The sequence below is a fragment of the Amblyomma mixtum genome, chromosome 2, assembly GCF_055824585.1.
Source record: "Amblyomma mixtum isolate Tamu chromosome 2, ASM5582458v1, whole genome shotgun sequence".
Lineage (NCBI taxonomy): Eukaryota > Metazoa > Arthropoda > Arachnida > Ixodida > Ixodidae > Amblyomma > Amblyomma mixtum.
In genome coordinates, this window is record NC_143013.1 from 254,500,992 (window position 1) to 254,512,844 (window position 11,853).

The 11,853-nt window shown below is 46.8% G+C and overlaps 1 protein-coding gene and 3 non-coding genes across 4 annotated transcripts in view; 1 reads left to right on the forward strand and 3 right to left on the reverse strand.

Annotated features, from left to right (window-relative positions):
* LOC149363580 (uncharacterized) overlaps positions 1 to 11,853 on the forward strand; it is a 40,876-nt gene that overhangs the window by 27,530 nt on the left and 1,493 nt on the right. The window contains exons 16-22 of the mRNA XM_089568572.1: positions 1,896 to 2,008; positions 3,523 to 3,677; positions 5,393 to 5,494; positions 10,358 to 10,472; positions 11,116 to 11,188; positions 11,496 to 11,555; positions 11,633 to 11,708. Coding sequence (XP_089424698.1) covers positions 1,896 to 2,008; positions 3,523 to 3,677; positions 5,393 to 5,494; positions 10,358 to 10,472; positions 11,116 to 11,188; positions 11,496 to 11,555; positions 11,633 to 11,708 — 694 coding nt within the window. The remainder of the gene's footprint in view (positions 1 to 1,895; positions 2,009 to 3,522; positions 3,678 to 5,392; positions 5,495 to 10,357; positions 10,473 to 11,115; positions 11,189 to 11,495; positions 11,556 to 11,632; positions 11,709 to 11,853) is intronic.
* On the reverse strand, positions 3,054 to 3,125 carry TRNAE-CUC (transfer RNA glutamic acid (anticodon CUC)). The gene has a single exon. It is a non-coding gene; the product is annotated as a tRNA-Glu (tRNA).
* TRNAE-CUC (transfer RNA glutamic acid (anticodon CUC)) lies at positions 3,234 to 3,305 on the reverse strand. The gene has a single exon. It is a non-coding gene; the product is annotated as a tRNA-Glu (tRNA).
* Positions 10,185 to 10,256, reverse strand: TRNAD-GUC (transfer RNA aspartic acid (anticodon GUC)). The gene has a single exon. It is a non-coding gene; the product is annotated as a tRNA-Asp (tRNA).

Here is an 11,853-nt window from a genome sequence, read left to right on the forward strand (position 1 = left end):
GGCAGGGGCGTAGTCGAGGGGGGGGGGGGGGGGGGGGGGTCTTACGGGGCTTCAGCCCCTTCCTTCCCCCAAAAGTTTTTCGAACTGTCACCGACCGCAGCATGGCCCAAGTACATATCGCGACTTCTGCTATCATAGTTTTGTTCTTGCCTGGATCGTCTGTCTTCCCGTGTGTAAAGTTTACTATCTGTGATTGCGCAAGATGTTTATCTGCCTTGTTTGGCGCATTATATAGAGGGAGTTTTGTTTACATACGTAGATTTAATGGAGACGCACGTGTATTTAAATATCTTTTTGCGAGGTTTTGTATATACATACAGTGACTTTGTTTCCAGTGACACTTTTTCGTCCTTTATCAAGTTATATCTTCGCATTTCTAATGCTCCATTTTATTTTTGCACTTCTAATGTATATTTTGCATAACTCCTCGTTTATGCATGTGCTCGCTGTTGCGACTAATATTTCGGTGCAATTACTCACAATACATGACCAGTGACAGCTGCTGCTGCACAGCACACTAGAACGAAAGGCAGCATAATTGAGATTTTTCCGTGGCCGTTGCATATGTACAAAAATGTAAAGGTTCTTGAACGACAAAGATTCATTAAAATATTTGTCCTCTACAAGCTCATTTCAAGGTCTTTACGTTTTTCATATCAGCGGCATGCACTGTTTAGCTGGTTTCGGACTGATATAATTCCGGACTTCGTGTGATGTTCGTGTGAAAATATGGACGCATTGGTATCAGTTGTGTCTGCCACGATTTTTAAGACATGCGAATGCAATCTTTTATTTTTTAAAATGCACATTTCAGTTGTCTAGACAGTGCGTAGCGTTGTCTAATACACAATGGCATTGTCAATGGCAATGCAGTTGTTATTCTTGCGTTTGATCCCTCCACAAATTATACGAGGAGACCACGCTGCAACATGAGCCCCCCCCCCCCCCCCCACACACACACACACACACAAAATAAAAAAATAAAAAAATTCTGGCTACGCCAGTGACTATTTCCACATGCTTGATAACAGCGCCAAAGAGGCAGAAGGAGAGACGTTAAAGCAGAGACTTCGGCGAAAGGTTAGTACAATATACGCGATCTCCAAAAGAGCTTTCAGCGTTGGTCACGGATAGGTGGCCATCCAGATCATTGGTGACGCCTCCGTCTGCTCATCTGACTGGCCGCAGACTTGTGTGTACGTTGATTCTGTATAGTAACGGGTAGAATTATATTCCAGGTAGTACTATGCCTGATGTCGACTGACTCTTTTCGATATGAGCAGAACGTCGTCAATGTGGCATCTGCGTCAAAGAAAAACAAAAAAACATATAACTTACGGGTTTATATATACATGTGTGTGTGATGCAACCTGTTTTGGGGAGGAGGAGGAGCAGCAGCAGTCGACTAAGTGCCCGTCGTGGAAAAGTTTGTAATTTGCGTACAGTTTAACTCCGTTACAACGAAGTTGAAGGGGTCCGGTGATTACTTCGTTATAGCCGTAGCTTCGTTATAGCCCGTGTTGACCGAGCTTCCAAGGGGAATCGTCATTGCTTCGTTATATCGATAATTTTGTTATAAACAGTTTCGGTATAACGAGGTTCGACTGTACCACCATATCTGGACGACTAATACCGGTAATTAACTCACAAGCACATAACTTTCTGACAACGCCTATTGCCTTCTATATGAATTTCTAAATTAGAACACCTCTCACTAGTGCCCTTTTTTTTAGATCCTAGAAAGAAAGCGATAAATAAAGAAAAAAGAACAAAGATAACTGCGCTACCGACCGCCACCCATTGGACGATTTTCGCTCTTACGGCCGGACCTCTAACTTCTATAAGTGAGCAGGAACACTCTACTGCCTCTATTTTTTTTTTTTTTTGCCCTGCAGGTGGCAGCCATCTTACACGCATGCTTTCGAGACCGTCTGCCACACCTTCGACCTGGCGAGGAATCGCTCCGGCCAGCACCCCTACTGGAGCTGCCCTTCTCCCTGGAAATACAGCGAGTATCCCCTTTTTCCCTCTTTCCCAATCCCTATATCCCCAAAGGAGGTTCCGCTTATGGGTGGTCCAAATCACGTTCGTTGGCGTCTTGTATCGACCTCGTAATAAGACCAGCAGAAGTATGCGAGCAGAAGCAGAAAGCTGATGACGATGATAACGGAGATGATGTTGAGATGACGGTGCAACACGCCTAGCTTCCACGGTGCAGGTCAGAGCAGGTGCCGATAAACGGATTAGATAAACGCGCAGCCTTTCGGTTTTCGTGGTCTCCAATATGGCGGCTGCTATTGCGTCAGGGGCAGCCAACTATATATACTGTTAGCAATATACAACAGTAAGGCATGCAGCCACTGTATGGGCGTTACCACGCTTGTATCCATCGGATTTGCCTGAATATTGCCCGTACAAACTTTTTAAATAAGATGGCTTGTGGCCATCATGGGCGTCCGGAAGGGGAGCAAGGGGGGGGGGGGGGGGGGAGCTGCTCCCCCCTGGAATTACGGATATTATTTATGCTCTAGTTCCTTTTTGGTGCTAACCTACCGCCGCCCCCCTCCCCGGACATCGCCCCCCCCCCCCCCCCCCCCTCCCTTCTGGAAAAAGTTCTGCGGACGCCCTTGGTGGTCATAGCACTGTAGCCGCCATTTTGAAGAACAGGAGCATAGCAAAAATCTGCGCGTCCGTCTAATCGGTTTATAGCTGACGGCTCCGACCTATAGAACTGTTCTCAGCTCAACGCGAAGCCACAAAGAATGGAACGGGACAAGCGCTTCCTCTTGTTCTGTTCAACACCGAGTGGTTTTAGTTTTATGTCGCCTTCAGTACAACGCTCAAGGAATATGCATCAACTATCCAAACAGCGTCTGCACCTTGGCACGATTCATGTTCAAGCAGACGGAATCTGAAGCGAGCACATAGAATGTATGCAATATCTTAAAAATTGTGAAGTTAGAGCAAAAAACTAGCCCGGCAGCTTGCTCTCCTGAAGGAGCCAACAGTTCGAAACTTTTCGGGTAATCAAGCACGACGTGTGAAAAAAGTTATTCCGACACCGGGAATCGAACCCGGGCCTCCTGGGTGAGAGCCAGGTATCCTAGCCACTAGACCATGCCGGAGATAGAAAGAATGTGAGTCGCTCTTCACCCAGTTGTTATTTCGCGCTGCAAAGGAGCCAAAAGTTCGAAACTTTTCGGGTAATCAAGCATGACGTGTAAAAAAAGTTGTTCCGACACCGGGAATTGAACCCGGGCCTCCTGGGTGAGAGCCAGGTATCCTAGCCACTAGACCATGCCGGAGATGGGAAGAGCGTGAGTCGCTGTTCACCCAGTTGTTACTTCGCGCTGCAAAGGAGCCAGAATATCGAAACTTTTCGGGTAATCAAGCATCTTATCTTAAAAATTGATTTCCTGACTGAGCAACCGACCAACTGCCAAACAAACGGATTGATTGATTGATTGATTGATTGATTGATTGATTGATTGATTGATTGATTGATTGATTAATTGATTCCAGAAATGGTGGCGTCCGTGAGCGCTCGCAGCGAACGCTCCGATAACGAGTCGGTCTTCCTGATGGGCCACTTCCACCAGCAGCACGTGATCGGCAATGGAGAGCGCAGCACCATGAAGTTCCGCGCCGGCTACAAATACAAGATCGCCACCTACCAGGTGTGCCTCATAACACCCTCTTACATTCGATCCGGGACACACCGTTTACTCAAGGGTGAGTGACTGGATTGCAAGGGCGCTGACTCATCCAATAAGTGTGTGAACGCGTATACCAGTACACAAGGAAGCGTGATCAGTTAATCGATGATGGCAGAGCAAATCAACAATGAGTTATGATGCACAGCGTTGGTGAAAAGTCTTCAGCCAGCAGGGTTTACCTTTGCGCCATATACAGGGTGATTTTTTTTTTTATGTTCACAGATGTGTGAGGTACGTCGGTGTGATCTCAGCCGGTGAATTGTACAGCAGCGCGGACAGTGTGTACGTAATAGGGCTCAATAACCAATGGCGAATTAACTAAAGTTGACTAATCAACTTTTGATTTTTGATTTTAGCCTTTGCGAAATTGAAGGCCGTAAATATTGAAAGTGAGCCGAGTTTTTAAATTTCGTTAATCGGCAATGTGGTTCGGCATATATCGAACGTGAAAATTAAGCATTTCAAAGGTGTTGAGGTGGCTTTTCCGCTTTGCATATTTATAAAATGGTGTCCTGCGCGTACTAGTATCGTCGCCGAAATCACGTTAACTACTTCTACTTCATAAAACACGCAAACGGCGCCTGCATTTGGTGCAATATCAATGCGAGTGGCACCAATTTGCATATGCGCAATGCGAAAAAGTCAACTAACGACCTCTTTAATGCGTATTTTTGACGTTCGATATTTCGAGCCACATTTACGATAAAGAAAATTTTAAAACTGCGCTCACCTTCGACGTTAACGGCCTTCAGTTTCGCAATATAACCTTCTCTTTAAAATCATAAATAAAATGTTCATTGGTTAATTTAGTTAATCGTGTAATTATTGAGCTGTATCACGTACATAATGTCCACCTTGATGTATAATCCACCTGCACAGACCGCGCCGACGTATCACTCACGTTTTTTGTGTGTTTTTTTCTTAATTTGCGATCGTTAAGAATCCGTTAAGAATCCGTTACTAATCCGGTAGATTAGCAGCCCGAAAGCAACAGTCTCTGTAGCATCTGGTACATGGGCCATAAATGCAGTAAGCATGCATGCTCTCGAGTTAGTTGGTGCTGCCCGATTAATTAGGATAAGGCGCAGCAGAGGTAAGACATAGAACGAGAAGGTCATCACAAACGCTACTTCCAATTGAAAGCGGCGCTCGTAATCGTCCTCTCGTCCTGTGTCTTTTCTGAGTTGCATCTTGTCCTAATTAATGAAATGTTAATTGTGCGGCCTAAAGAATTTCGACGGAGGCTGTATGCAGATGGTTGACCCCATGACTTACACGCCATTGAGTACAAGGGTGAATGATTGAGTTGGTGGCTAACCTACTGGATCAGTGGATGAGTGACTGAGGCAGAGACAGATCGGCTAAGTAAACGAATGGGAGCTGATATGTGAGTGGGCGATAAGTTCGTCAGAGGTTGTTTTAGCTAACGGATTAGTGAGCAATTGAATGAGTAAAGAAGGGTGAGTGGCTGCGCGAATGAGTCTGGGTCAGACTGAATGAGTGAGAAGATATGGAATGAATCAGTTGCGCGACGGTAATTAGTGTAAGAGTATTGGTGTGCCAGGAGGAAAGGGTAAAGACAAAAAAAAAAAACATTTGCTTTTGCGATTGGACCGGGAAGCCCCGGAGAAAACCGGTTGGAAGAAGCGAGCTTTATTCATTCTGATTTTTTGCAGACCAACAGCCACTCTTTGCCGTACCCGTACGAGACCATGTGCAGTGACTACGTGACCTTGTCCAAGCAACTCGGCTACAAAGGCTACATCATGCAATCAGAGGTAATTAAGGGCAGAAAAGGGTAAGATTCAAAAGATTAAGTAATCATTAATTACCGGCAGAACTGCTAGCTGATGAAGCACGGGTTCCACTTGACCTTCTAACTTGGATGAGGGTTACGAGGGGCGTTCGCAATTAAAGTTCTGATCACGGCCATGAAGTCACAGATTCAGCGAGTGGCTGTGTTGGGATTTAATACTCTTTCTACACATTAGCCGGGCCAGGCCATCCCCTTCCAGAGGAACATGCGCCTGTCATATCCCGATGGACGTCGATATAAGTGAGAGCCACGTCCATTCAAAAGGCCTCCGAAATGCTGCGGGTCCAGTGAACGGACCTGCAACAGTATCAGTAGTAAACTAACACATGGTCACTGTAGACGGAGCCAGAGTCAGAACCCCCGCCGAAGCAGAAGAGGTTGCTATCGTCTAAACAGCGACCCACAAAACCTAACAACACATAATCGCCGATCCGCAAGCGGCACATTGAAACTTGTCTAAATGTAGTATTGCCTGCTGGCAGCGCTTAGCCTCGAAAATGCAAAGCACATAGCAAAAATCAAGCACCTAGTTTGGCTGCCTGGCCATCAGCAATGGGTGGTGAGAAATGAATGTGCACATACTGTCGTCCAAGAATTTTCCTCCGGGTTTCTCATTTTCCTCCCGATAAGTTAGAATACTCAAACATGCTCATAACATGTGCAGACATACTACAACACCACGGACTAGAACGTAGACGGCATGCACCTCCGGCTAAGGGCTCACCTGAGGCGACTACTAACACAGGCCTTCAATCACCCGTCCAGATTACGCACCATGGACCCGGCATCGTTCAGAAAAGAATGCTAGTTCTTCGGGAAGAAGGGGGACGTTTATCACTGCTTAAAGCCTGTATCCGTCGAAGGTGGATTTATAGTAGTTCGAGCATAGGTGAAGTGAAAAATATAGATAGAGAAAGCGGCTGGCGGCCTGTTTGGCGCTCGTCCTGTTTTCTTTCTTCGTCTCCGTTTTGTTTGCGCCCCCATCTTCATCATGAAAAGCTGAGGTAATTAGCTGAGGGCCGCAGCAGCACTGTCTCTAATCGTGTCACTCAGTTTCCGGGTTTGCAGATGATTTTGCTCAGCGCCCGGAAGCACCTTACCTTACGAGCTGCGGACGTTCGCTTCGTCTGAGCCGTATGCATTGAAATAGTTCTGTAAAAGCTTGGTGGGAATAATCGAACAAGAAAAGCTGTCATGGCGCATGTATTAATTGTCAGTTATTATGGAAAAGTGTGGGAGAGAAACCGAAACGTCACTTTCTACAAGTCTCAGCACCGCAGAATCCGCTGGCTCGCTGGGCTACGTCCAAATGCAATGTATTACTAGAAGAATTTTCACCAGAGCTTTTGTCTTACTTTGTGCTGTTTAGCAGGACTGGGCACGATGCTCGTAAAAGGTATATGATACCTACATCCGATGCCCTAAAAAATTAGTTTCCGATACCGATATTCGATACTGTCGATACTTTGTTACACCACTGAAATCACCCCTGAATAAGGCTGTGGATCTGATTTCCTAAATTCAGAAATTTCTCCGTGGTTTCTGGAATTTTTTGTGTATTTGATATAGCGCACTGTATCGGGCCACACGGAGCTACTTTAGCATTGGAATGAAGCCCTGGAGACGTTGAGATGATCTCTTCCATTAAACATACTAGCAAAATCTTTTTTAAAACTTCATGCGAGACGGTCTCTGAGCACCCGACTACATACGAATAAACTGAAACTGTTTCTGATGCACTTCGTTTATTTCTGCAGTATATATCGGTTGCCTCTGCCATTACCTTGTGTTATAAGGTGCAAGCTCCGTGTGCTTGGGAAAGCCGAACAGTTATTTCCCCGGCGCTATGTTTAACAGAGATTTGAAGTTTAACATTCTTCTTTAAAGGCTAGAAGGTAAACAACACTGAATGAATGAATGAATCCTTTAGTAAAACAAGGGAGGGATGGGACTCGGCCTCTGCCAGAGAAGGAGGTATGGAGGTGTAGGTGCAGAGGCAACTTCTAGTCGGTCTATGAAAGGAGCACCAGTGCCAGTGACTGACACTACGGGGCAGCTCACACGGCCACAAGAAATCTTCTTAAACAAAATTATTGCAAACGCACAGGGGGTCCCTTGACTGACACGACACACCTAGGCACATAGATGCATCCGCTACCGAGAACACTGCAGAGCCGATCTTGCCCATCTTTCTCGCGAAGGAGACACAAAATTCAGCACATACCACATGATGACACACGACATGGCGACACGTACCACATGACCACCCTGGCAGACCAGATACGATCAGCTAGGAACCCCAGTACAACATGCCATCGTAACGTACGGTAGTGAGTGCGCCCTGCTTCGAGTAGTGTAAGAGAGGTCGACGGACCAGACAAGAATAAAAGGGCTACAAGTTCACACGAGCACGTTGCCATGTTGCATTTCATGAAGGTGGCTTTTAACGCGACAGCGGTCCCGTTCGGCAAAGAAGCCGTCCGTCATAGTTGGCGTTGGCGTGTCGAGCAAATCGGGATTGGCCGAGAAGGTCGTGACGTCACAGCCACATGATGGCTATTTGTTAGATTCTTTTAGACGTCAGGCAGATAGCATGACCGCGGCCAATAAGCGGCGCAGCCCAGGCGGGTCAGGAAGCTCCGCCCCCCGACGATGTGACCGGCGGAGGAGCGCCGACCTTATACTTTCAGAGTGCAAAAAGTGACGAGAGGAGATGGAAAGGCGCAAAGACGCTCAGTGTTCAAATTTTGGCTACAGGTCTCTCAGCTTCTATAAAGCGCATAAAAAAAAAGTCTACAGCCCTTCTCAGAGACCCTTTAAGGAAGAGCTTAAGCGTTATGTTTACAAATAGTGAGGTGTAGCCATGTCCACTCGAGTTAAGAAACTGTAGAAAAATGTTCTGCAAGCTTCCGTTTCGGTTGGCAACCCCCGGAACTTGAAATAGCCGTGAAAGGGGGCTATTTCTACCAACGTTTATGGTTTTTAAAAAAGGTATGGTAGAAATGTTAGTTTCTACCGTAACAGTGAGCCTGTGGGGAGGCAACGGTGAGGGGGCAACTGTGTGTCACCTAGGTCACGTGACCTTGCGGCGTCATCACAACCTGCCCACACCGGAGAGCGAGCAAACTGCCCACCCTGACAGGTGGTAGTTAATGAATTCTCGCTCGGGAAGAGCAACAGGGACCGCACAAGGGACACCGCTGGGAGCGCTTGCCATCGCAGCGCATCGCTTTCCCGCTGCGGCACTGCGCCAGGAGGGGTATGAGGACTCCCAGGGATCTATGAATGTTAAGTAGAGAATGTCCTTCTGCTTATATGGGAACTAACCCGTTACGCTATAGCATCATATCCTTAAGCCAGAGCTTGAGTGTCCCCTCCAATTTTTTCAGTGCGTTACCTTCTGCAGGAGCGCAGGCGGCCCAAAATGTGACTCGCAGCAGCCTTAAAATCTGCGGCACAGCGCTTTGTTTGAGTATCGAGTATCGTTAATATGCACTACACAATATAAAAGTATTTTCGATACCGATACTTTCACTTTTGGCAAGCGATACCTAATACCGATCGAGCAACACTGATAACGTACCGCTCTATCGCAACAATCTCGTCGCTTCGTGAGGGTGTAGCAGCGGCAACGGTAGGCGACCGTTTCCGACATCGCTATGCCGCGTATCCAGGAACATCGTTTCATGCGATTACCGCTTTATAGTCCCAGCCATGTATTGTGCCAACTGCATGTTGACAGTTAAAACGGATGCTTGAGCGAGTTGGTATGACATTTTCCTGAAGAACAGCGCAAACTTGGACGTGAACTGAAGGAAGACACACGCGTCTATGTGTCTTTGTCTTCCCAGCGCCCGTCTACAGAACAGCGCAAGTTTGGACGAGGACTGAAGGAAGACACCCGCTATGTGTCTTCCCAGCGCCCGTCTACAGAGCAGCGCAAACTTGAACGAGGACTGAAGGAAGACGGGTGTCTTCCTTCAGTCCTCGTTCAAGTTTGCGCTGTTCTTCAGGAACATGTTTACAGGTCCTTTCCTTCCGCCATTTGTTTCAGCTTCGTGCACAGATTACCGTTCTCACGAGAGGCAGTTCGTTTTCCGTCCCCCGTTTAACCTTGTCCGAGTTGTATCAGCTGCAGCGGTTATATTGTTCCGAGATAATCACACTGGCGCTGATACAGCTCCGTTCCCTCCCGGATTTCGGAAATTGGATATAGTGGTTGTTCTTCGAATTCGAAAAACAGGAATGTTCTCATTTCATTACACATCTGCTTCAGAGCTCTTCGAAAATTGATGACGGGCTGGCAGGAGCGCCGCGGCCGCCCCCATATTTTCAGCCTTCTTTGCTTTTATTTCAAAACGTAATGTCCGGTCACGAATCTGATCTCCGCTACCTCATATCGCATCGGTAGCTTCCACCTCACAGCATCCACCTTGTATGCGGAAAGTGCGGGTTTTTGATCTGTGCCAGTGAGGCCCAGTAACCGACGGTTCAGATGGGTGCGAGTTTCCCCTTGCCTGGTGCGTAGGTTGTAAGGGCGAGCTTGGGAAACGGGCTTTTGGCCCTATCTTTAATATAACATGGCATTTTGTGCCATTCGTTATTAAAACTTGGCAACAAAAAAAAACGCAATGAACTGGTTAAAAAGTAAGCTCCCCGTCGGGGAATCGAACCCCGGTCTCCCGCGTGACAGGCGGGGATACTGACCACTATACTAACGAGGAGAACGGATACAACTTTGAAAAATCTCTATCACATTCACGTTTTTTGTTAACAATGCTGCTTTCTGAACTATTGTTTTAAAATCGAATGTTGCGTTCTGCAGGAATGTTCGGAAAACTGCCTCATGGAGCACTGGCTAGAGAACTGCCGCTGCAGCTCCAAGCTGTACGGCTTACGGCACGAGAGGCACAGAGCCCTGTGCGACATCTTCGATCACGGTAAACATCACGCCATTGCGCGGACTTTTCAAACGTACGTTGACGAAGCTCGTTGGCACTTCAGCCCCTCCGAGTCCAATCTTGCTTTTACCTCCTTTACCTAACAGCTGTATGGTAATTTGAGTAAATAAATGAACAGCAATGAAAGTCAATCACGTAACTGCGTGTCCCGACTCTTAGCACTGCAAGCGCTTATTTCGTTTGGGTGATTATCTGTACCAAATCCATGAGATGACGAGACACCAGCCAGCCAGCAGTATCCTTTTAGCACACGTATCGTACATCGATGGGCGTCAGTAGCGACATCTTTACAGAATGAGCCTCATACACGTTCCCTGTGCGAGTGCTAACGGCTCTCGAGACCTCCACCCCAGGATTGTTTGGCAATGACGCTTTATTCATTCAGAGCTCCTGCATGTGTCACCCAGTACGAGCGAACTGCTCTTGCAAACGTTTGGTCTCGTAGGCAAGCATTACGCATACTTTTCTAAACAGCGCATACACTATGGTGGTTTCCAGGCGCTACCATTCCGAGAGGTCAGCATAGACATTCACGCTACAGCTTGCCAATTTTTCGTCGGAACCAAAAAATACCAAGGGAATGCTCGAAACTAACATGCCGTTCGGTCGTCATCACTTGCAGTTCAGTGCACCCACCTGATGAAGGTTGGCCAGTGGCGACCCAAGTGCCTAGCAAGTTGTACCCAGCCCTGCCAGTAAGGAAGTCTCTCTCTGCATGCCTAACTCATTTTAAGAGTCTGCTTTTTGCAACAAATATCCGTATGTAAAACAATTACAGCAAGCATTTATGTTGATGTTCGCGCTAGACACCCTATCCGCGCATCACAAAAGCTTAGCAAACAAATCATGACTTACATAAGTCAAAATCAACAGAACTGCCTGCACAGAGCCGTTTGAAATTTAAACATGCACCACGACCAGCTCCTTACATATAATTCCTATGCATGAGAGATAAGTGCATTCTTTGCTATCTGACACTTTAAAAATGCATGACTCTTGCAGGGAGATCAGGTACAAGACATATTCTAACGTGGTGGGCAAGATAAAAACCAATGCCAGCAGGTATGTACTAACACCATGTTCTTGCAACAAAACAGGTATGCTTTTTTAATCTGCAATGAAGCTCTGGTCCTATGCAGGCTGAACGCTATTGAGCTGATAATTCAGATGGGCTCGGACAGACGGAGAACTGTGCGCGGCTACCCTAGGATGGAGGTGAGGTTGTACCTAGTACCGAAAAGGAAACTGATATCTCACTGTTGCCAGACACAGCAGCTGAACAGAAGCTAAATTTGGATGCAATGTGCACACCTTATTTCATTCTGCTTCTGCAAAGAAATTGTAGCAAAGTGGAAGCAAG